The following is a 25,674-nucleotide window of genomic DNA, read 5'->3' as shown; positions in this document are numbered from 1 at the left end:
TTTTTGGGGAGGGGGCCTGGGGTCAGACCCAATCCCCGGTGTTCATCCTGCACACCTTTCTTTAATGTCTTTGAAGGCCTAACCAACCTTAGGGGGGGAACCCTTTTAGGAAAAATGCATGGGGTGAAATCTTGTATTGCCAGCTCTCGGCCTATCATATTGCTTTTTTTTAATATAGCCTATCGCTGATATTTTTAATTTAATTTTACCCGCTTTTTTAGCGAACACTCGTGAAAATTACGTTCTCAATGGTTCTTATTTGCATTGCTGTCCATTTATGGTAGAATAATACCTTAAATAAAAAATAAATAAATAAATAAAAACAATAAATAATTTATTAGGAACTATCTCTTTCTTTAGTGGCACACTTCTCAATAGAAGGTGCTTCCAAAGCAATGCAGTAAAGTTTACAAAGATACAGTACTTAATTCAACTAATATAAAAACAGTTTCAAAAAGAATATCAAATCGTAGTCTTGTGGGCTGATAGGGAATCGGCGATTAAGTGCACTGCTCGCAAAATATGGTGATTTTATCTAGGCCTACTTGAGCGTGAGTTTTTTACTTCATGGGTGACTTGGTGGCGAGAGCTTTCAGTCCGCCCCTATAATGCGCCACTGCTTATAATTAAATGGAAAATAAGTGTAATATTCTATAAGTACAGTATCTTTTATGAGCTAAAAATTATATTACATATTTTAATTGCTTAATTTTTGAGTTAAGTTATTAACTTGTAATCAGTGGTGCTATAATACAATTCTTTTATTCATTGTATTCTTTTATTATTACAGAAGTAGGGCCTACTGTTATTGCCTTTATTATCGCTGATATTTTTATTTTACCCGCTTTTTGGCGAACACTCGTGCAAAATACTACGTTCTCAATTGTAGGTTGTATTTGCATTGGTGTCCCATTATGGTAAGCTAGTATACACATCTAATAAAAACAATAAATATATGATAAATAGTTCTCTTCTAATCAGATCAACTTTATTCCCGTATGGGAGAGCAAGTACAAATACCAGTAGGTCTACAAATATTGTTAAAGGTAAAATTCTCAATAAAGCGGCAATTTTAATCCGATAAAATAATACCGTACGTCTCAATGTTGATTGAATTATAAGCCTTCAATAGAGTTGGTGCGTCCAAAACAATACAGCAAAGTTTTACAACGATACTTCAACTAAAATAAACACAAGTTGAAATTTCAAAAGGAACATACAAATCAACTTTTTCCCCGTGGGTTGATGGGGTCTAGATCGCAAACTAATTTATATCTAATTGAGTGCGAGTTTTTTGCTTCATGGTGATTTGGGGCACAAGCTTCTTTTTCTTTTTGGTGGGGGGGGGGAAAGAGTATTTTTGCGTTTGCTGTTCCATTATGGTAGGTCTAGTATACTCATCCAAATAAATAATGTATAAGTAATTCTCTTAAAATCAGATCGACTTTATTCGCGTATGGGAGAGTGTAAGCACCAGTTAAAGGTAAAATTCTCAATAAGGCGGCAATTTAACATATTACAGTATATCTAATAATGACGTTTCAATGTTAATTGAATTGTCATTAAGACTTAGACTATGGTTTATATTAGTCTGAGAAGTGAAAAAATGATGAAAAATGAATTGTAATATTCTATTAAGATGTACCGTATAGGCCTATTGTCTTCCATGAGCGAAAAATTGAAATTTTAAGTTTTAGACCACATACTGGGGATCTTCGCTGGAAAAGCCACCCTTGAGAAGTAAAGTTTAATAAATAAATACTGTAAATGTTTTAATTTCAATTTTTTAAAAATATATTTTTGAGTGCCTTGATTTACATAAGTTGATGTAAATGTTTATAATAATAAAATTCTAGATTTATATAGCGCCTCAAGTTGTCACAACCTCGAGGCGCTTCCATAACTAATAATATGGATTTTCGAGAGCACCACTTGTTCTCAAATTGTCGATACACAATGGTGATTTTTGCAAGTGTGTGTACTGTGTATTTCTTTAAATTTAAATTTGCTACTTTCCATGATCCTTTATGAAGTACGTACTGTACACCTGTGTATAATGCAATGTTTGGACTTGTTATAATAAAATCCTTTGAGGTAGCGACTTGCTTGCACTGTAATCGCTACGTACTATAGCCGAAAGGTATCGCAGCGAAGATGCTGATTGGTTGCTAGAATGAGGAACCTTCCCGATTGCATCAGAGGATAGGGTAGTGACTTTATGGAAACCAGATTTTATTAGACAATGATACTGTAGCTGAAAAATTGAACATTTCCATTCGGTTTTCGTTGTCAATATTCACGTACACATAATAAATATCAGTCAATTCAAAGATGTTGCATTTAACGTATTGTTTTAGTTGATCCTGAACCTCACTAATTCATACTTCTTTCATGAGTGTATCGGTATAATGCTGTTGAAAAAAATCCTGTCTGACCTAAACCAGAGAAGTACCAGGTTTACTCCATGTTGAAAAATAGTTAAAAACGGATTACAGTATGTATAAACATAACACAACCACAGGAAATTTAATTTCTTAGAATCTACACAAAATTAACTACTGTAAATCAAAGTGCAAATTTTACTATACAACTATGGAGCGCCATCATTTTATATTTTCTTATTTTCACACAGTACAGATATTCAAAACACAGTCCTTTTAGTTTGTCACTCGTAATTGATGTGAAAGATGTTAAATGTTGAACATTTATCAACAAAATACATTCCATATGCAGCCATGGATCTACAGTACATAGCCATGTTTCAAAATGAATTACCCAATTATTAAGAAAGCTGTATTTACAAAACGATTCATTAATATTTAGATTACAGAAGTAAATTTTGCCAATGTCATAACCACAGATTCTAGGTATACGTATTTGTGATATGTTTTAGTACAGTATACTTTACAGCTGTACATATGCATACATTATGTCTACTCAGTTTAAAGATATATTGTCTGTAAAAAAATATCAATCAAAACAATTAATTAGCTCCTTTCAAAATATAATAATACACGTAGTATAAACTTTCAGAGGATCAAGACACAAATCTGATCTACTTATTTGCTGATTTACAGAATTTTTTAAGGAAAAAAAATTCTTAAATGAGTCTGAATTACTTTATATGTCTGTCGATTGGCAAAGAACACCCCCATTTTCCTGTCTTAATTGTCTACAAGAATTTTAAAAAATTAATTATAATATGATACAGTATATGAATTACGGAGCTTAAAAATGAACAGCGTTTCAGTGTTTTGGTATGTAAATTTTACAGTAGCTTAGTAAACTGAAATACAATAATTTTAAATTTAAATGGTAAATCTAAATTGTATATTATTTATCACTATGTCATGATTAAATAGCAGCTGACCAAGGGTCATTCAACATTCTCGTAAGTTACTTGGGTTGTTGCCTGGGTCACCTCTGCTTCAGACACACGTCCAGATAACTCAACAAACTGCTGCAACACACGAACACCCTCTACAACATCTGGTGTAAGATTTGCAGCAGTTCCATCATCAAGTTGTAAAATGGTCTCAGTGCCAGTTTCTCCAGTAACTACATTCTCTAAAGTCTGAACTTCTCCATCCTGACCGGAAGTGACGACAACCTCAGGAGACTGGATGATGTGAACAGTGAAACCTTGCTCGGGATTACCCTGGATAACAGATCCAAGAACTGAACTGAGACTACTAGCTGGAACAGACAGCTCTTGTATTACGGTTCCAGATTCTGCATCAAATTTAGCATGTTCAATTTTAATTATCTCCCCTTCCTTACTAATATCACTTTCTTCATCATTTTCGTCACCATCTCTATTTCCCACCTTACTTTCTTTTGAGTTCATACTGGTATCTGAGTACATGACTGGATTGAAGTCAGGAGCCGCAACATCCGGATGTTTGCGACGCATATGTCGACGATATGAAGCCACAGTCTTCAAGAATGTTCCACATTGTTCGCAGTGACATGAATTCTGGAATTCATGATGCTGTTTAATATGTTTATTTAAAAAGTACTGACGTGTAAACTTGTGCCCACAAAGGTCACAAACTAGTTTTGAAAGTTCATCGTGGATCAAAGCATGACGTTTCAAAAGAGCCGGGTTGTTGAATTTACGTTTACATACCTCGCACTCAAAATTGAATGTTTGATTGTGTGTAAGGAGGTGCTTGTTCAAATTTCCTTTTTGAATGAATGTCTTATCACATAAAGTACACTTAAAATCACGCTGATTACGATGAATTTTCAAATGCATGTCATATGCAATGCGGGATTTGAACTTCTTATTACATTCTTTGCAGTTTGCCACAGTTTCTTGTGTATGGGTTCGGATGTGTGCCTTCAATGAGTCCTTCCGATTGAACATCTTTCCACATGTGTCACACATAAACTCCTGTTGTTTCTCATGAGCCATTCGTTTGTGCTTGGCCAATCTGGCTGGCTCAAGAAACACACGGTTGCATTGATCACAAGCACAGCTAACCATCTGCTTTTTAATTTCTTTGTCAGTGACAATCATTTCCTGATGTTCTTCAGTATGTATAATAATCTCTTCTTCAGAGGTAAGAACTTTAGGACATATGGTACATGGCAGGGCCTCAATTGAATGAAATAGCTTCAAATGGTTAATGAAGGATTTTTGGGTGCTAAATTGGCAGTGACATTCAGGACAGATATTCTGAATTGAGTCCTTCAGATAAGGGATCTTTACAACTTGTGTGTTACCTTCAGTATCATGGACAACTTTGTAATGGATTTTCATGTGTGTTTTAAGAGCAGTTTTAAATTGAAATTTTCGGCCACACATATCACAGACATGTAACTTTGGTAAATGCTTCTTCTTATGACGTTTCAGGGACCAAGGATCATCAAATTTCTCCATACAAACTTGACACTGGAATTTATCAATTTCTAACATCATCTTGTCTTTTGCTTCTTTGTATTTTATAATATCTTCTTCCTTGCATTCATGGCTGTCCATGTTATCCTTAAATTTAAATGCTGCACCACAATCCTCACAGGTCAGTACATGTTGCATATCAAGGTCAATACGGCAGTTATGTCGATGGACACTGTCTTTACGTTTAAACACACTATCACAATGACTGCACTTGTAGACAAGATTGCTGTGCTTTCGCATATGCTTGTTGTATACATTTCTTCTCAAGAACACATTTGGGCATGTTTCACATTTATATGTTTTTGACATATCAATTCCAATGTCTACTTCAGGATGCTCTGATAAAATATGCTCCTTTTGGGACATCTCATGAAGGAACTTCTTATCACAGTAATCACATGCATATGGTTTCTCTTCATGCATTGCCATATGACGATGAAGGTTTTGTTTAGTTGTACATACTCGTCCACAAAGGCTGCATGTAACATCGTCTGGGTCTACACTATTATCAAGGTCTTCCACTTTCTCTCCTTTGGCCTTATGATATGCCAAATGCTCCATGTAAAGGTAGCGTCTGTTGAACTGCACACCACATAATTTACATTTCAGGTCATTCCGAAGTTTGAATTCAGATTCTGTACCTTGTCCACTATGAACTGCCATGTGGCGTCGTAAGTTTCCCTTTGATGCCATCTCTTGGTTACAAATCTTGCACTTAAATAAGTCCTCAATTACAGATGACTGTTTAGAAACTATGATTTTGTGTACAGTGCGCATGTGTTCATGAAGACGACGTTGACTTGGAAATATCTTAAGGCATATGTCACATGGAAGCGTTTTTTGCTCGTGTACTTCTTCTACATGTCGCTTTAAAGATGGCTCATGGATAAAAACTTTTGCACAGTATTCACAGAAATATTCACTCTTCATTGAATGTATGACTTCTAAATGTTTCTTTAAGCTGCTCTGTGTTCCAAAAACTTTTTCACAGAAATCACACCGGAACATTAACAAATGATGAACTTCATGCATGTGAGTAATATACAACCCTGGTTCCTCACATACAGCACTGCATAGGTCACAGGTAAAATTTTCTGACTTTTTCTGTTCACAGTCATCTAAACTTTCTTCTTGTGTGGCTAACTTGATGTTATGGTCTAGGATAAGATGACTTGTGAGCAGACTTGTAGAAGGGAACTTGTGGCTGCACATAGAGCAACCTAAATCCTTCCTTCCATGTTCTTCTAGAAGATGAGCTTGAAGAACAGCTTTCAAGAACCTTTTGCTACATATTCCACATGGAATTAGATCTTCAGAGTGCATTAGCACATGTTTATTATATGCTTTCATTGATGTCAATGTTAAGTCGCAAGCCTTGCAGGGTATACCTTGATGAGATCTTAACATATGTGACTCATAATCAGTCTTCTTCCAGAATCCTTCTCCACACTCCAAGCAAGAGTAAATATCAACATTTTCTAGCTTATCAAGATCATCTTGGTGGTGTTTTAAGTAGTGCTGAACAAGTTGGGTTCGTGAATCAAAGTGTTTTTCACACATTTCACATGAATGCTTTTCATTCTTACGTGGTCTTCCTCTACCTCGCTTCTTGATACCAGTAGATGCTGCTATCTCAGATGCTTCATCTTCCTCTTGAACATTAGTCATTGCTTCCGCAGCAGCTTTCTTGGGTGATGGTGTTATGATCCTTGTGGATTTTCTAATTCCTTGTGGGGATGGTTGTGTTTGTTTCTCTTCAGGTTCTGAAGCTTTAACTTCCAGATGCAAATTTGTGTGAACTTCACTCTGAACATGATCAATCAGCCCAAACTGATCTTTGAATACCATTTTACATTCCATGCATACCCAATCAATACCCTTACCACCTATTTCACCTCTGGCAATAGAGGTACTGTCTTCAACTTTTTCATCAGAACATTCCTCTGCATTCTTTACATTGTTCTCACAATGACTGCTACAGCCTTGTACACTGCAGAGATCCTTTTCATCAGCAGAATGAATATCACCATCATTCACCTTAACTGGAATGTTATTGATCAAATCTGGTTGTTCCTCAATCAGCATTGGTTCTTCATTATTGTTTATCTTTAAATTTTGATCATCTTTAATATTAAATAATTCTTTAACATTAAATTTCCTTCCTGTTTGACGATGAGATCTTCTTGTTGCCAATGGAGTCACCTTCCCAATAGTTTGTGACTTATGACCTCTGCCTACAGATGATGTCTTTGTAGGTGATGTAGCTCCTTCTTTAATTATTTTCTCAGGAGTTATTGTTTCTTCGGTTGAGCTTTTCCTCTCAATGTTCTCACTGTTATTATCTCTTTTCCTCTTCAACAATTTTTCATCCCCTTAAAATAAGAAAGAGTTTGAATAATAATACTTTGTTCTTATACTTTAAAATCATGTTTTGACATAAATTGAAAATACAGTATAAAAAAAAAATGTACAATAGAGTGCTGAAACACTACCTGAGTTTGTTCTTGATTTAAGTTCTTCTTTTCCAAGCCGAGACCCATAATGAGGGGCATACCAAACTAAGAGTCTCTCGTCAACATCTATATCTTTTGTGGCTGAGAAGAGTATACCATCTTTATATTGAAAAGCACTGAGATTCTGTTCTTGTGCATTGTTTGCTGCTCTTACAAGACACATCCAGTTGCACTTATCTTCATTGTTTGTATCAAGGTACATAGGTTCTTGGTTCTTTTTGAAGATCTAAATTGTATTAAAAAAAAAAAACTTGTAATAAAATAAATTTACTTTTTATTCTTATAAAAAATATGTATGCTTTCATATCATTCTATGTTAACAGTCAAATAATTCATTATGAAAATGATAGTAACAAATACAGTACAATAATATATGAATTTGCGTCAGGAAAATATCATAGGAGTGATATTTTGCAATACCTGACGCAAGCTCGGTGGTCTAGTGGTTAAGACATCAGGCTAGATACCTGGATGTCGTGGGTTCGATTCCCACCCGAATAACTAGTATTTGGGGACATACGATATGACAACATGTCAGGTAAAACAAAACATCCCTCCTAAAAAATGTATTTTGTATGTATTGTTGCTGATTTTTTATTTTTTATCAACGTCAATGATGATACGAGTGCTAAAGTAATTCATACCTTCAAGCAGAAACCACCTTTTATTTTGTGGTCAACATCTACTACCAAGTCTCCTTCATAAGGACCAAATTGTGTCCCTTTTGGGATTGCCATCCCTGCAATAACATGCTTTTCACCATTAATAACTTTTAAGTTGAGACTCCTTGGAAGACTAGCTTCAGCTTTGCTTAAAATAGGTTCTCCAAGGATGTTAAGTATGGTTCCAGCCAGAGGGCAATCCGTATTATGGCTATCTTGGCAATCTTCGCACCCTGAATAAAAGAAAAATGTATGAAAAACTTAATCGAGATTTGTTCCCATTCATACAAACAACTTTTTTTTTTTTAAATTTTAGAATCGATTTAAAGTACTTACATGCTGTAGGAGTATTCTCATTACATTCCATTTCATGGAGTTGGAATGTCCTTTTGTAGGAGCCTACAATGAAATTAAAAATGTTCAGATGTTTGAAGATCCAGCTTCTTTAGTTTATCACAAGACAATTTATAAACTACTATGAATATTTGATCATGTAATCAGAGTTCTGCATATCTATAAGAACTGGTAAATTTCCTAAAAAGAATAATTAGGTTTGCTGTACTAAAATTTATATTACTGTGGTGTAAAGGATTATATACGAAAACAGAAAGTGTTTGCTACTTTGTGCCATATTGAATATGGCACCATAAATAAATAATGACCAACTTTAATATTTTCATCATAACAAAGAAAGAAAAGTGGGGTTTTTAATCACCATATGTAACACATTGTATTGTAATTGTAAACATGATTAATTTAATTATCATTAAAAAAAAAATCAATCAATCAATCAATGTGACATTTATTTCACCAATGACAATTAAAAAACAGAATACAATGGTGAGGGAACAGTTTAGAAACCTAGGCTTGGAACTTGTCTCAGCTGTCCCTTGTTGACAGATGATTAAAAAAAAAAGAAATAAAAGTTAAAACAAACAAAACAAAAGAGAGATCATAAAATAACCTATTATTGATGATTTGACGTATATAAACTTCCTTTTTTAGGAGTTTTATAAAAGTCATAAGAGTTTTTTGATGTTTTTAGTTTAATAATACTATTAATATTGTTCCATACATGTGGTCCATGGACACACATTGAGAATTGGCTTTTAGTCAGCCTAACAAACGGAATTATTACAAAGCCTATTTTAATTTTTGTCTGTAAACTATATGTCAGGGGTGGGCATACCCTACCTAATCTTGGATTGCTTGATAAACTATTAATCTAGCATCAATAAATAAATAATAATTCAATCTCATTGTTGTAGGCCTAACTTGTTTGTATTGTATGCATGTCAATAATGTGGTAGGCCTACTAGGCTAGGTATGCACATATGCATTCATGATGTCAAAATAAGGGAAATAAAATATGCAATTTATTTATTGCGGATGAGAACATCATGCACACAACGTTTCAACTTGACAGATTGGAACTAGACTGCACTTACACTGTCCCGTATTTTCCCTAAAGTTTACCGATGCCAAGCACTGTTTCGACTTGTGTGCATGGGCCGACACCATGCACCTTGTGCGCCATTGGAAACAAAAGGACAGTGTAAAACATGGGCTAAAGAGGAGAGTTCTTTCAAGCTTGCCCAACATTTATTCATATAAATCATACACATAAGGAAATTATATAAACTTCAAAATATAAATAATTGCACATATAAGCGTATCATTATTTTTATGAAGATTTCTGTTATAAAAAACTGAGAATTTCAACTGTTACAAACCTAGCGTTTTCGACAAAATTCTCCGTGTTGGTTCCCAGAGTTCAGGTGGTCGCGTGGTGGCCTTTACATACATTCTCTGTTAAAATCGTTTTCATTGGACGCTGAGTTAGCACAAATGTATGAAATATATTATTCACATTATTGTTTAATTATTTTATTATGAAAATATATGAAATAATGTGAGCCGTAATATTTTGTTTTATTTTAAAATATATTACATTATTAACGTTAGTTGTATTAACAAATAAAAACTTATTTATTTACAAATACACATCACATCAATATCCAATGACATAGTCCGTATAAACCATATACGAAACACGGGCTGCGACATTACACCCGGAAGAGAAAAAATGTCCTAAAGATTGACGATTACATATTTTGATTAGGCCTAGGATACTATGACGAACGAAAACGTACTTCACGAAGAACAAACCAGATTCTAGTTTAGTCCTATATTAAGTAGGTTTGGTGCATCACTGAGAAAACATTTGGTTTTACTACAAACAAAACAAATACGGTAAAATTATTAAAAAAAAAAAAACATCTAGGCCTAGGCCTCTAGCTAGGCTAGTCTAGGCCTAGGCCTACTATACTACTAGGCCCCTAGTAGTAGTAGGCTTTGGCTAGGCCTAGGCCTAATATCATGCACTTATTTATTTATATACCTAGGCCATAGGCCTAGACAAGCTAACTCAGTGCTCAAAAGCCCCACTTGTAAATGAAGTCACTATATTAGCGTATGGTGCAAACTTCAGTGGATGGTTGGACCATGCCTCATTGACATTGAGCCTTGATTTGAAAGTATTAATAGTTGAACATGATAACTGCTTCACTAGGAAGTGCATTCCAAAACATGACCACCCTTCTAGAAAACGTATTCCCCCTAACATTAACCCTAGAACGACTAAATTTCATCTTGTATTGATGACCCCTAGCTTGTGAATCCCGGTCAAATTTGAAAAACACCTCACTTGAAATGGAGTCAAAACCCTTAATTATTTTAAACACTTGGATCATATCCGCTCTTTGTCATAGGCCTAGGCTAGGATGTGTGCTACCGACAGCAATTTATTTTAATATTTACATTTTCTAATTTATTTTTGGTTTTGTAATGGTACACTAACTTTGTTTGCTTTGTAGTCTTTATTAATTTCATTGATTATTGCTGTGTTATGTTGCAGGTAGTCTTGCTGCCACAGGGCAGGGACAGCGTGGAATACTGTAGTTCAAGTGTTTCCAACCCCTTCCAAGATGACTTCATTCCAAATTTGCATTATTTATAGTAAGAACGCTTTTTTATTTACAGAATACTTTATAGTTTTCAATAATTACCTGTGGTATTGTGTAAAATTTGTAATATTATTGCTGTATTATATTAATGAAGTTAAACATCTAGTTAGTCTTGTTTGTTTTATAAAGCTCATACTTTAAACATGGTGGCTTTGCTGCTTTTTAATTAAAAAAAAAATTATTCAGGTATGGTAAAAAAGTACAAAAAGCCTAAAATTATTGCAGTAAAAAAATTAAAGAAAACCAAACACATACATCAAATACATTCAAACGAACAAAAAAACTACAAACAATATCATACATCCAATACTAGAAATATGCAGTTTCTTGGCTACAAATATAACTTTAAAATACAAATTAATTAACATTTTAAAAATATATTCATACAGTATCAAAATATATATTTACAATTTCATCATTTAAAAAAATTTTACTTCTTTTTCATTAATTAGTTCTGTATTATTCATTATTGCAATTATTATTGAAAATATTTTATATGTGTATCGGGATACAGTATTACATTCCGATACATGTTTGTAGTCGCAGGGCATAAACATGGTCTGAGTGAAAAAAGGAATATCTGTAACAATTAAACCTGTGACTTTGTTTTGTTGATATTTAAACATATGTAGTACATTAAAGCAAACAATTCAATATTTTATATTTCATTGTTTAAGGATTTCCCAAATTTTTGGCAGTATAAAGTGTACAGTAATTCTATAATCATTTTTTCTCCTTTGTAGTATTTGCCTTTAGTTTGTACCAAGCTACTGATGCCCAGGTACAGGACTCACCGACTGATGATACTGCATACACAACACTAAATTTCACAAAATCATTTCGTAAGTAGTGTATTCCAAAATCATGTGACATCATTAGCAATTTACTCAAATTCAGACCTGCCAACCCTTGGGTCATGAAAATCTGGAGATTTTTTTAAGAATCTTAAACAAATCTGGAGATCTACCAAAAAATCTGGAGGTTTCCAGAATTAACCAAAAGATGATGCAAGATGGCAGAAAAGTCACATCACCACAAATCATTGGCCGTTGGCGGTGACATTCGAATTGAAAATGGCTGCTTGTTTATTGCACCGTGAAGCGAGCAGGCGGTGAATACATTGAATAACAATCAAATTATGCATAAATCGTAATATTTTGGGGGTGGGGGCCTGTGAGTTCCGGTGAAAATTACATTCGATCGGGAGAACTAGAGATTTGTTTAAATATCGGGTGACACACGACAGGATCAGGTGAGTTGGCAGGTCTGCATTTGTCACGTAAAATTTGAGAGTGTGGATAGAGTTGATAGATTGACATTACTTTCAGGTGCAGCAACATTGATATTTCCATCTATCCATATTACTATTATGTTTAATCTTATTCTCTTTTCAGTTGAGCAACTGTTTAGTTTGACATACCTTCCGAGTAATAGTTTAGACTATAATAACAATGACTACCAGTTACCTAAAATGTCTGAGCCGACAGTTGATGAGTATGATCCACTCGCTTTGACACAAGATAGTAGGTATCCAATTCCAACAAAATCCATAAACCTGCAGCCAACATTAGATCCAAACAGTAACTGGAACGAATGGAATGAGAGCAATAAAAGTAATCTAATAACAAGCACAATGATAGCTGTTGCCATTGCTCTAATCGTTCTCATCAAGTTAACTTTGATTGCTCTGTTGGTCAAACGAGGGCGGCGTCTACAAAGAATTAGTGTGATTTCCTCAAGTAAGTTGTTATATGGTGTTTTATTACAGTTTCCTCTTAAAAGTATTGGTATTTTTTATTGCATAAGTATATTTGCAATATTGTGTTTCATCAACAAAAGTCTATGTAATTTTTATTTCACATAAAAGAAATAATCATATTGAGGGGCTAAGCACTATATTTGTATTCATTTTGATCCCAGGTGCCCAACCCAAGTTTCTGTTCTCCGATTTGAATGAGGACAAATAAAGAATGTAAAGATAGTGTTGTCTTTTTAATAAGGGTAGCTATTCTTTGAAATAAAGAATGTAAAGATAGTGTTGTCTTTTTAATAAGGGTAGCTATTCTTTGAATTAGATTCTAATATAGCTGCAAGCTACATATATTTTTTTTGCTCTCTTTCTGTCTATAGATCAAACAAGTATTCCAAGTGAGTTTGAAAACGACAGCGCTCATTTAGTCACACCAGCAACCATCATGTATGTTGAACCGCAAGACCTGTACAATGGCAATGGTGTACCATCTATACCATGCTCTTCAGGAACACCAGGCCTAGCGTTGATGACACCACCACCATACAGTGAGGCGTCTCTTGAGATTTCCTCTTGCCTGCAGCAGGTAGAGGCACCAAAGGATGACTACCCACCCCCTGCCTATCAAGAATCGGAACATGCCTAGCCAGAAGGGGAGAAATGTACCCTTTCTATCACACCATTAATCTCTTTATACTGTACTTCAGTTGATTATATTTTCTTTCTAATATCACTAATTATTATTTTTATGATTATCATCATCAGATTTTTAATACTTACTGCCACGTTTTGTTCCACTATCAGTGGATCATCATCGGGCAATGAAGCTGGGAGCTAGATGTTGTTAGTGATGCTATTCAGGCTTTAATAGCGCCCTCTCCCAGCTGTCCTGTCAGGAGGTGCCATTGGCTCTCTCACATGTATGACTCAATCCCAGCTCCAAAAAATCCAGGGGCCACTGATAGTGGAACAAACGTAGCAGTACGTATACTTCTACTTGGTTTTAAATTAATAATTCTACAATCAATATCATCATGATTGGTTCACATTGGTACCATAATGAAGTTCTGTATCCAACTGCCAGTGTCTTAAGTTGGTAGAAGCCACTTAATAACTTTCTTAATGTTCAGGGGGTGTCTCTTGCAATTCCTGCAATTGACTTGTAGTTCTATTGTACTTAACCATTTCAAGATAGACACATTGCAAACAAAACATTAGAATACAAACAGGGTTTGCAGATTGTTTAGTAACATTATGCAAAGAATCTTTTAATACTTGTATGGTGAAAGAAAATCTATATAAATATGTAAAATAAAAACTTTTGCAAAACACCTTGCAGTTAACAATGCAATTACAGTATAAGGGTATACTGTCCAGGTGTAGCTAAAAGCATTCAGAGTTCTTACAATGTACATATACAAGTAATTTATAATACGTGAACAATACTTTTCCTACATCCCTTTTCTTATTACGAAGGTAAAACTTTATTGTTGCCCTGGAAAGTGTGCACAATCCAACTAACATTTTCTTCAATATTTATTACATATTTTTATTGGTATACTTGATTGGTATGCTGTAAATTTTATTTGTTCTTGTGTAATATTAAACACTATTGTTAATGACCAACCAAGTTGTTTATTTTAGGGGTTTGAAGTGCATTTTTACAACTTATATTTTAATGTTTTCTTTGATTAAGTCTGGATGTTAGCATCAGAGATCATGTAGATATTGTCAATCATTTAAAAATATTGGGGCAGATTTTCAACCATGCAAAATGCATGGTTTTTTTTATGTGTTCTCTAGTATAATGTATAAGCATTATGCATGTGATGCAGAAAACGTTCTCTACTTAATAGAAACTGGGTTTTGTAGTTTTGTTACTCAGCTGGGCTTGGCAAGATTTTCGAAAACAGTACGAGAGAAAGAGAGAGCAAATGCTCTGATTATTGTCAATATCTGTTATTTGTAGAGAATTAAAAGTAACTATTTTATAATAAAATGACTGTATTTATTATTTGGAATTTAAATTGATTTAGAATCATGAAATACAGAACAAAGTTGCTTGTATTATTTGGCTGCAGAATTTCTATTTTAAAATTTTAAACTGAATAGCAAACCAGTGTGCTCACAAATTGAGTTTCATATTGCTACAGGAGTCATGAGAAAAATTTATAGTCCAAAGCTATGTCCACACTATCAAATTTTATTTGACAATAAAAGGTTGTATGCCCATATATGGTCATGACAGATGGGAGGTCACCATGACCATATTTAGGCATGCAACATGTTTTCCCTGGGAATCTCCTTACTACCAACCTACATTATACTTAGCAGGTCAGTAAGTTTTGTTCCAAGACCCAAAACATGGCACATCTAGGTGGTGCAATGGGCAGGGGAATATTATAAGGTGTGTGAGGGGAGAACAGCCTTCCACAAAAATCATGGTCAAGTAGTTATAAATCAGCGTATACCCTATTCAGACTACACTATCTTGCGATTGGTTGCGATGTAATCGGTGGTAATCCAAAACTGATTAGTCTAGACCTCCGGTAGCTAGGCCTATGTTGCCTGACCTCAGCCAAACAGTGCCTGTGGAATTCGTTGTGATTCGTTGCGATCAGATTCCGTGGTAATCGGGAGTAATAAAGATTGTAGCACCCAATCGCAATGGGTAACAATTGCGATATCGATTACATATCAACTACTATTGGTGAGCTTTCACACACTATTTTACTTTGCAATTGGGTGTCGCAATTGCTACAACCGATCGCAATGCGATGCTAGTCTGAATGGGGTATTATTTTGCGAGTTAGCACCCTTTAACTGATCATCGAACCACCCCACTTCACTTCTAGGTACGCCACTGGCAATGGGGCACACTTCCCAAAAAGCTTGCATCCTCTAGTCTCCTCTTCCCAAATAAAATGTTGAAGCAAAAAAATGATGCTCTAACAGTTAAAAAATCACCTATCGCCTTATTTTGCATGCTAGCGCCCCCCCTCAATTTGCCTTCGTGCTCCCAGTTGAAGACCAAAATGTTTATTAAGGCCAACTCAACTTAAGCCGTCGTGAGAAATATTAAACACGTTTAATATTCTACTACGCGACTGCCCCCGACGCACACCATCGCGTCTGCGTTCAACTCACACAGACCCGACGCGACAACAAATTGCGTCGGGCTGCATCGGCCGACGATATCCGAGTTGGCCTTTACATTACAAGATGCCAATTGCTATGAACACAACCAACAAGGCACTACGCATTGATACCAAATAAAGTTGGACTTATTATTATGCTTCATTATACATTTTTAAATGCAAAAAGAAATATTGAATAGACAATATCAGAGCAAAAGACTTTAATATAAGAATATTCACTTAAAATAGAACACTATTTTACTTTTTAAATGCATAAAGAAGCTAGTCTAACTACAGTGTGTATAGAAAAAAGTCAACTTGCATATACAGAACCATTAAGCAATGTGGGATTCAAGAGTGCTATACAAATGTTCAGATATTATTTACTTTACTGGCTGTAAATCCCATTTCCTATCACTTGTTAAATATAACAATATATCACATCTTAACAATAATTTATTTACGCCATCATTTGTTTGATCATTCGCAGCTGCATGTTAAAAGTAAAATTTATGAAATTTAAGTTTCATAATATTTACTGTAAATTGCCCCTCTGATTACTGCACATTTAGAAACCCTAATGTTCCTTAACATATTTACATAATATGTGCGCTCTCTTATTGTAGAACTCTAAATGCAAATGTTGCACTGATACAATAACCAGGCTGTTAATTCCAGCAAGCAAGGCCCGGAATGGCACCAGGACTTTCCCCACGGGAAGAGAGGCCGATGTCCCTAACAAAAGCGCAAATTGGCGGGGTCGGATATAGCTCAAAAACTATGACAATTTAGTACAGTAGTTTCATAGGCTTATTTAAATGGATTTTAGTGTCTACTAATATGTAAAAAATACATATAAATCTTTCTTCTCCCTGACGAAATAATGTTCTCACCTACTGCCCCACTTGCACCACCCCTGAGAAAGTCCAACGCAAACAATGTAATTGGTAACATCTTTCTGAGCGCGTGCTAATACCACATGCACTGCTGAACTTTACTCAAAATGTATCTACAATTGCACTGAGCACACATGGTAAACCTTAATATCTTAAAGCCTATTCATATCTAATCCAAGTGTGAACGGTAGAATGATTTCACCAAGATAGATTTACCCTTCATCCTGGTAAAAATGATCCAGTGTGAACAGGGCTTTGTGGTTCACAGTATAAAATATAGCATTATCAACACAAGAAAGAGGTTTAAAATTACCAGTTAATTTACAGTTTTTGCTTCCATATTGACAGGGTAAAATTTGACGTAAAATTCAACCATCAAATATAATGACAATAAAATAAGTTACAGTACTGTGTGAAAATGCAAACTGGACTGACAAACACTGTATGTACCTAAAAAAAACTAAAAAAAAATAACATTTAAAAAAATTGTTAATAATTCATGATTTTGGCAAGATTAATTAAGGTTGAAGAATTTATAAATTAGGGGTTTTTGTAGTTGGTGAAGGGGAAGTGGGTTGATTTTTAGTGACATAATTGACAAGGTCAATTTGGGTCACAACTCCATATATCATCTGCCTTTGTGTCACACCACCATCTTCACCACAATCTACAAGAACATAAAAGAGATAGTTATTACTTTTTATACCAAGTCTTCAAAATACAGTATTCAAAATCGCTCTCTCTCTCATATATATATATATATGATCTATATAACTGTTGCACTTGTCTTGGCTACTTTCAAACTCCATTAATCTAAGGTAGGTACATATTTATTAGGATGGAACTCAACTTACATTGCTTCTGATACTGAACAATGAGTGCAAATGGGTCTATGTCTAGTATACGGGAAAGGCTGCCCAATGTAGTGTCCAACGTCACCTGATAAAAAACGAATGGTTGTAATCACATATGGTATTTACTCAATGTAATTATCCACATGTGAGCATATTTTTATCACATTATCAGATGTATATAAATCATCAATTTCATAAAAAAATCACTTTATTGCATATAAAACAATAAGGAAAAACACACAACAATCCTAGATCATGGCCTAAAAGGGGCACACGCAAGCACTAAATATATTATTACTTCGCCATGGAAACCTTCAAACAATAAATTTGTCTGCATGTACCAAAAGATCCATTGATTAAATCTCAGATAATAAAGTATAATACATGCCAAATATTGAAATGCATGCCATCATGTTGGCAAATAATATTAATATTAATTATGTCATCATCAGGAATGTGCATATGTTAGCCAAATTACAAAATGAGTTCTGGGTGATTTTTGTTCATGTAACATATATTGAAAAGCACAAATCTTGAAATGCAGAAATATATTTAGGAAAGGTATAAGTCTTTGTACACAGCATAGCATAAAAAAAGATATTTATTAGTAGAGCAGAGACAGCAAAGAACAGATCTCATAAGTGAAGAATGATTCTCAAAACAAACATCATTTTAACACTTACAGTTTTGAACTTCTTGTACAGAATGTCTGAAACAGGAGCATTAGCCTTTACTCGTCCAGCAACCATCTGTGTTAAAAGGTTGCCGAGGGTAACAGTGCCAAGCATCACTCTAAATTGAAGAAAAAATAATAAATGAATACATGTAGTAGAAACTGAATTCCTTGCCTTGGCTCATGTACTGGCATATTTTTGACGCAAACTATGTCAAATTCACGGTTCACAAATTTTCACGCAACACACTCACACGCGCCATCACCTCAGTTCCTCGGCTTTGTGTGGTTGGAGGTTCAAATTTTATTATGTAATTTATACTGTGATCTATAAAAAATGAAACCATGATGGTAGGCCCAAAGTACCGGTAGGCTATTTTTTTAATTACCAAAACACACAGTAGTTGCTGACTGAATGCCTAGGCCTAAGGACCAGACCTGGTTTGACAGCACTAGGCTTACACACCCGAAACTGCGGCTACTCTAACGTGTAAAATTCCCGGTCCTTCCGAGGCCTGTTACATCTACGGGTAAATTTTAGGTATGTCCCGGCACTACGGGGACACAACTATGTGTACATCCCCCGCTCAGTCTCGGCTAGTGCCCTGCTATGGCCTGGGGGACCCGGGACTACAATTGACAAGTGCATTACAGTTTACATGTACACTATGAAGCCTCTTTGAGCTAGCTTGTTATGAGAGCCACATTGTTGTTGAATAACAGTTAATACATAAAAACAAAAACCCAGCAGCTTCATTTTTGATCTCAGAAAACAAATGAATGTTCAAGATTTTATAGGTACTTACCCCCCTTCACTGACTACTGGTAACTGATCAAAGCCCTCCTCCTTCATTATGTTGATGCAGTCTTGACATTTAACTGATGGAAGCACAGTCAGTGGTGCATTTACCTCTAAAACTGATAACTTGAGATTCCACCACCTACAAAATCAAGTATTTTTTATTGAGATGTTCCAACCCTGGAACTCAAAATTCTGGAGACTTGACGTGTGCTGGTGATGTGCACCCCAACCCCATAAATGTTGAAAATCTAAGTTTTTTTTATGCATGCATTCTGATCTTTCGAGGTGTCAGTAACACTCAGAAAACCTTTGTAAGCATACTGGCATTGTTAGCTTAAAAAGGAACAATTGGCACAGAGATACTCAATCATTGCTTCCAACAAGCCTCTAATTAGATGTTTTTGGTATTTTGTGTTTTTTCTGAAAAACTGGGAGACCAGGAGATTGAATGGAAATGCGGGAGAATCCTGAGCGAAACAGGAGAGCTGGAATATTTGTTTATCTATTCTTTACACTGGAAGTCAGTTCAGTTTGTATCTCCTATTCTCCAACAGGGGCAAACATTCATTAATCATAACAATTTTGGCAGTATAAATAACTACATACTGATAGATTTTAGTAAAAAAAAACAAATTCAAGGTATAATAGGATGATAAATGACAGTATTCAAATAAAGTATCACTGACTACCTTACCATTGACTCTCAGGTGCATTTGGGCCATAGTCTTTATCCATGAATCCGTTCTCTATCATCCAATCTTCAGAAAGGAATTTTGTCCTGTGGAAGAAAAACAAATCACATACAATCTCTTTCACAAATACAATAGTTAGCAAGATGCTAGCTTTAGACTGCAAGTCCAAACAATAACTGGTGATTATCATCAAATCCCATTGGTGGACGACTCAATTTTCATAAATCCTAGATAAACTATAATCACGATAGGATGATGGTGTTTACAAAATCCTACATGATACTCTTATTGTAATATAATTGGAGAGGAGCTGTAGGTTGGATGGATGTCAGGTCAAAATGCTCCATTCTAATCCCAACATCCTGGATTGAAATTTTGCAAAAAACCACATACTTTTGTATCACTTCAAGGGCATATGCTGGTTGCGGCTTTGGGGGGGGGGGGTGCGCCATATAAGTATGCTGAACGAAATCCCAAAATATGGAGCTATATCCTTATTCCAATGAAAATTTAATTGCCAATTTCAGAATTTGTTGCACTGGGGAGGGGAAAGAAGGTGCACATCTCCCAACCTACGCCCATGCAATTACCACCTCTGCTCTATGAACTAAGTCATTATATTGACCCTGTAAGAATCACTTGATTTTGGAACATTTTAAAGAAAAAAATGAAATACAAATTACATATTTTAAACTTTGCAGTGACAGTATAGCAATTAATGGTATCAAAACTGCATAAAATAAAGTGGTAAAATCATCAATACCACCACACTTTCCACACCACCACGTCAACGAATGAAAAATATGGGAAAAAACAATAGCCTCCCTGGAAATATGCTCACTTGTACAGGCTAATATTTAATATGTTAGCTTTTTAGATCCTTTGAATTTGACACTAGATGATATATAAGGATATATGGTTTGAAACTGAGATAATAATTTTGTACTTACATATAATTTCTAACAGAATCAGCTAAGACAACAACACAACGCTGCCCTTCTTCAAGCGACTTGGCAGCTTTGATAGCTATTGCCATTGCTGACCCAGAACTACCACCTGAAAAATATCAACAACAGTTAATGATTACATTGTAAATGCATACAGTAAATAGTTTTATTGACATTATCATAACACATTATCATATATATAAATTATATGTGTTGAATGTGCAACAAGAAATATTTCCTATAAAAAAATGCTGCAACATCTTTAACTAGTTTGTATTTCCAAACTTAATAAATTAATGTATTCTTGAGGATGACCTACCATCTTCAATGCATTTCTTTTATGGTACGACACATAAACATAAAAATAATAGACTACAGGTATTAAAAAGAATTGGTTTACGACTGGTGTAACAATAGCCAAGAAGTTATTTACATTGCGGTCACAGGATTAAAATAATAAACATTAGAAATGTGGAGAGTATAAAATTCATACACCAGTTTGGTTATATATAATTTTGTGTAGGCCTACCATATAGACCCCGGGTATTCAACCTTTTTAAGCTGGGGGTACTTCCAATCTGTTGAGACCAGCAGTGGGCCGACATAAATTGTGTACTTCCACTTTTTTCTATGTCAGCCGCACTCATTTTCTTTTAAAGCAGTGGATTTAAAATAGAGGGGGCCAGTGAAGAGCTTTCACAGATAGGAGAAAATACCCCCTCAGCCTCACCATGGTTGGACCTGAAGTAAGAAAATTTATGATTATGGCACTTCTCGATGGTTGGGAATGGCATTCTGCGACTTCAATTTGAATATAATTTTCTTTTCTTCTCCATTTTATTTTAGATTTTTGAAAAAAAACCCCTTGCACTCCAGGTTCTCCTACACTGTCACTAGAAATTTTCCTACCACAAAAATATCCACTCACCAGTGGTTGGGGTTGAGATGAGTAAATTTTAACAATTTTTAATACCTCTAGATTCCTTGAAATGTCACTTTCAAACTAAAAAATAAGATCTCAAAGCAGTGTTTTCAATAGAATAACATGCCCCTGAGCCTACTGGTGCCAGAAATTGTTACCAATCGCATCATATCAGCGCCACACTTAATCCATTATCCCCATTAGTCTCCCCCTCCCCATGTCAATAACATACGCCAGTAAGGACACTCGGAAAAAGCCACACTCTTGTAAAAAAATGCTAGATTAGGGGTGGCTAGACAGTGTTTCTATAACCAGAAGAACTTTTTCTAATGATCAACTGATCATCGAGCCCCCCCCCACTTTACCTTTCCCCCACTTCCCCTTTGCGCCCCCCCCCCATTTCAAGACTTCTAGATACGCCACTGCCGCTTACCTAGAGTTTCTTAATGACTGTTTCCTGTTGTTCAAAGCAGCCTAAATGTGCAACGCGTAAAATGGATATCCTAAGTTGACACAATACAATCAAATTGTGTAACAGAATGTCGAAGTATGTTTATGTCAACTTCATACCTTGACCTATTTGACTACTGACCTCATCAACAAGTGCCTCAAAAAGGGTAACCATAATTTTTGAGCTGTGCTCTTGGTTTTTCCCTGCCATCTTTTACTACATAATTGCATGTAAAATTTGGTGAAATAAATTACTTTGAATTTTGCAAATTTAGCTACTTATTATTTTTCATATCAAAGTATGTTATATCTATGTATGTATCTTCAAAAGGACCTCCATACTTCAGGTCAAATGTTCAGTTGATTACCACACTTGTCTTAATGCCGATTAACATACACAAACACTCACACGTATACAATAAGTCACAAGAACAGATCGCAATAAAAACAAACGCTCAAATACCTCTCCTAACCAGGAAGCCCTTCAGAATGCTAATTATTAACTTACCACATAAGAGGCCTTCCTGTCGGATCAACCTACGGGCCATTCTGAATGATTCTTTGTCATCAATTTTGTACCATTCATCAACAACGTCCATATCAAGCACAGTAGGAACAAAGTCATATCCAATGCCTTCTACTTGGTAGGATGTGACATCGGTTTGGTTGAGAGTTTCTGGTAGGGCTAAGATTGAACCTAGTGGGTCTACACCAATCATCTAGTAAGCACATTAGCAAAGAAAAACTAAATTAAACCTTGTGTAGACAGAATACTGAGTTGCTACATTGGTACTTGCAATAAATTGGTGAATCCTTGAGGGGAGAAATGAGTTGTTGTGGAGTGAGTTGATATGTCGAGTGGAGTGCCTGCATGCGACAGCAACGTTGTTTTTGACATCAGTGGGTGGAGTCCTGAACTTTTAAAATTTTAAATACCATAAATTAAGTCAAAATTATTTACTGCTTGTGGTGCATTGAGGCTTTTTTTTTCTGTTAAATGTGCTATAAAAGAATGGAGAGTTATTATTCTTATTATTATGTCTGCCAGTTTACTTAAATAAGGAAATTATTTGATCAGTTGGACTAAACTTTGATACAAGATTTGATAAACAATATTCTGTGTAAAATTCCTAATAATATGTACTGTAAATTAATGTGGAAACCTGTGTTGAATTTACCTTAATGTTTGGATTCTTTTCCTTGAGTTTCCTGGCAATGCCAGAGATAGTACCTCCTGTCCCAGCCCCTGCAACCAACATGTCTAGCTTACCTAAAAATAAATTGAACAAAATTGTAACAAAACAATATAAAAATATACTAATTTTACAATATATTTGCAAACAACATGTAAAGACTACATACAAAGATAAAAAAAGGAGAGACTAACAGAGTTTTGAGTAGGTAAAATATTTGATAAACAGCAGAAAGAAGCATAATATTAATTTTTTTAAATTTCATTATACATGAGTGTCAAAAATCTTTGAATGAGATGGAAAAGAGGTAAGTTTTTAACTTTTTCTTAAACACACTGACAGAATATGAATCAAAAAAAGTAAAGAGTGAAATGCACTCTTGTTTAATTTAAATGTATTATAATGATGGCCCTTTGTTGAAAATCAACTCAGAAAATTCATTTCTTGTGCAATGTTTACCCTTAGCGAGTTGGATGGCCGAGTGGTTAAAGCAAGGGCGCTGCAACCTACAGCCATAATATCGGCATGGTTTAAACAGCATGCTCGCCTATGATTTTGGTGTTGGAAAAAAGTCTTCTTGGATAAGGACTATAAACCATAGGCTCAGTGTACACAATTTGACTTGTGTGCACTTTAAAGAACCCAGTATATCTTTTGAGACAAGCAGGGGGTTACACCAGCGTACTGGTCCATACAGCCCATGTTGCGAACAGACGAGAATACTGTTGTGGCTGGAACCGGTTTATAGATAGCACACATGAAGAGACCCTTCGGGGAGAAGCAAGTCACTGTAAGAGCTAGTCCACATCTTGAGCGCTTTGAGACTGTATAAAGTGTTATATAAATCCTACACTACATTCCATTACATATTCTATCCTTAAAATCATAGTACAGTTGAACTTTGCCAAGTCGAATCCAAAATGCCATTGAAATATTGTTCGACTTAGATAAAAAATTGACTTACAAATTGTTAAATAATGGAAAACAAAACAATTTGGCATGTAAAATTAGATCAACAAAAAAAACCCCCAGAATTTTCGACTTAGGCAAGTTTAACTGTATATAAAAAATAGATCTGTGTCTACTTTTGTCTGGTCAGTGGTTAAAAACTTTAAACTATCACAAATATCAGGAAAACATATTATCCCTGCACCCACCATCACACTGGTCCCAGATTTCATCTGCTGTTCTGTCATAATGAGCAAGGGGATTGCCAGCATTTCGATATTGGTCAAGAATAAGCGAGTTTGGAATTTCCCGATTCAACCGCTGAGCAACACTAATGTGGGATTCGGGACTGTCAAAACGAGCTTCAGTTGGTGTCCTTACAATCTCTGCCCCAAGTGCACGTAACACATCTACTTTCTCGTTACTCATTTTCTCGGGCATGACAATTATGCACCGGTAACCTTTTACTGCTGCTGCCAAGGCTATCCCAATCCCTATTGGTCGAAACAAGACAAATTAATGATGAAACATATTTATACAAATTATAAAATTGTAGAACATGTGCTGATTATGTAAAATAGTTCTTAATATTGTGTTATGAATGTCAGCTAACTTCAATAGCCCAATATAAAGATAGGGCTACCAAAATTTACAAACAAAAAATTAACAAGTATTGTTAATAATCTATTGTGAAAGGGGCCATTCTGCCACTTTCATGACACTTGTAATCAATTACGCACTTCAGATACCTGCTGATATCTGTCCTTGAAGACAACATGTATGAGTGAGTCATGTGTAGTCCAGCAAATTTTGGTTGGTTGCATTTTTTTTTTGCTATATTTTTAAAATATTGGATATGATGTAGAATAGACATAGATAAATCAAAAAAGTATGTGCAACATTTTTTTTTTCATACGCAAGGGGGGTTGCCAGCCGTTTCAAAATGGCCGCCATTTTTTCCTAAAATTGTCACTAATATTGTAATTTTATGTCATTAAAATGCAGTATTCAATTGGAAATTCACTCATAACAATGACAGCAACAGTTAACTAAATATTGTACACATTTTTGAGCTATTGAAATTTAAAATGGCTGCCATTTTTCATTATTTTAGCTTTTTAGCATACATATTAATATAATAATAACCGACCTGTACAAAAACTGTGATAGAGCTAGTTATATGCAATTGCCATATGTTGTTAATGGTTATTACCATAATATATACATATATATGATACTGTCTCTTATACACATCTAGATGTGTATAAGAGACAGACTTAGGCAAGTTTAACTGTATATAAAAAGT

The 25,674-nt window shown here is 35.0% G+C and overlaps 3 protein-coding genes and 1 non-coding gene across 7 annotated transcripts in view; 2 read left to right on the top strand and 2 right to left on the bottom strand.

Annotated features, from left to right (window-relative positions):
• Window positions 1-966: 966 nt before the first annotated feature.
• LOC117124085 (zinc finger protein 729-like) lies at window positions 967-9,909 on the bottom strand. Of its 2 annotated transcripts, none has more exons than XM_033270226.1 (5): window positions 9,812-9,909; window positions 8,415-8,477; window positions 8,061-8,311; window positions 7,396-7,642; window positions 967-7,275 (listed from the first exon to the last, which is right to left on the bottom strand). In XM_033270226.1, the coding sequence occupies exons 1-5, from the start codon at window positions 9,882-9,884 to the stop codon at window positions 3,377-3,379; spliced, it is 4,533 nt and encodes a 1,510-aa protein (XP_033126117.1). In that variant the 5' UTR covers window positions 9,885-9,909; the 3' UTR covers window positions 967-3,376. The 2 variants fall into 2 exon arrangements, with proteins under 2 accessions (XP_033126117.1, XP_033126116.1); XM_033270225.1 differs by lacking the exon at window positions 9,812-9,909 and adding an exon at window positions 9,527-9,784.
• On the top strand, window positions 7,845-7,917 carry Trnas-aga. The gene has a single exon. It is a non-coding gene; the product is annotated as a tRNA-Ser (tRNA).
• Window positions 9,910-10,125: 216 nt separating the features above from the next.
• On the top strand, window positions 10,126-14,907 carry LOC117124086. Of its 2 annotated transcripts, none has more exons than XM_033270228.1 (5): window positions 10,126-10,273; window positions 10,996-11,096; window positions 11,848-11,946; window positions 12,499-12,843; window positions 13,235-14,907. In XM_033270228.1, exons 2-5 carry the CDS (start codon window positions 11,066-11,068, stop codon window positions 13,498-13,500), a joined length of 741 nt encoding a protein of 246 aa, XP_033126119.1. In that variant the 5' UTR covers window positions 10,126-10,273; window positions 10,996-11,065; the 3' UTR covers window positions 13,501-14,907. The 2 variants fall into 2 exon arrangements, with proteins under 2 accessions (XP_033126119.1, XP_033126118.1); XM_033270227.1 differs by having other exon boundaries at window positions 10,135-10,331.
• A 1,213-nt stretch (window positions 14,908-16,120) lies between these two features.
• Window positions 16,121-25,674, bottom strand: part of LOC117124050 (cystathionine beta-synthase-like) — a 19,378-nt gene continuing 9,824 nt past the window's right edge. For both annotated transcript variants that reach the window (XM_033270176.1, XM_033270177.1), the window contains exons 5-13: window positions 24,578-24,862; window positions 23,406-23,497; window positions 22,736-22,946; window positions 20,859-20,964; window positions 19,911-19,994; window positions 19,221-19,355; window positions 18,425-18,533; window positions 17,742-17,826; window positions 16,121-17,554 (exon numbers count right to left, since the gene is read on the bottom strand). In XM_033270176.1, coding sequence (XP_033126067.1) covers window positions 17,421-17,554; window positions 17,742-17,826; window positions 18,425-18,533; window positions 19,221-19,355; window positions 19,911-19,994; window positions 20,859-20,964; window positions 22,736-22,946; window positions 23,406-23,497; window positions 24,578-24,862 — 1,241 coding nt within the window. In that variant the 3' untranslated portion in view covers window positions 16,121-17,420. The remainder of the gene's footprint in view (window positions 17,555-17,741; window positions 17,827-18,424; window positions 18,534-19,220; window positions 19,356-19,910; window positions 19,995-20,858; window positions 20,965-22,735; window positions 22,947-23,405; window positions 23,498-24,577; window positions 24,863-25,674) is intronic.

This window comes from Anneissia japonica, unplaced genomic scaffold (assembly GCF_011630105.1).
Source record: "Anneissia japonica isolate Jap-2015-1 unplaced genomic scaffold, ASM1163010v1 scaffold522_len1101056_cov227, whole genome shotgun sequence".
Lineage (NCBI taxonomy): Eukaryota > Metazoa > Echinodermata > Crinoidea > Comatulida > Comatulidae > Anneissia > Anneissia japonica.
The sequence above is the reverse complement of the archived record's forward strand: the minus strand, read 5'-3'. Positions and strand labels throughout refer to the sequence as shown.

Coding starts and splice junctions, on each gene's coding strand:
- LOC117124085 (XM_033270225.1), bottom strand. CDS start 9,680: ATGTTGGGCAAGCTTGAAAGAACTCTCCTCTTTAGCCCATGTTTTACA. Junction 8,478..9,526: donor TAGGGAAAATACGGGACAGT/GTAAGTGCAGTC, acceptor ATTTCATTGTAG/GCTCCTACAAAAGGACATTC. Junction 7,643..8,060: donor AAGGTGGTTTCTGCTTGAAG/GTATGAATTACT, acceptor AATACAATTTAG/ATCTTCAAAAAGAACCAAGA.
- LOC117124086 (XM_033270228.1), top strand. CDS start 11,066: ATGACTTCATTCCAAATTTGCATTATTTATA. Junction 11,947..12,498: donor AAATTTCACAAAATCATTTC/GTAAGTAGTGTA, acceptor TTCTCTTTTCAG/TTGAGCAACTGTTTAGTTTG. Junction 12,844..13,234: donor AATTAGTGTGATTTCCTCAA/GTAAGTTGTTAT, acceptor TTCTGTCTATAG/ATCAAACAAGTATTCCAAGT.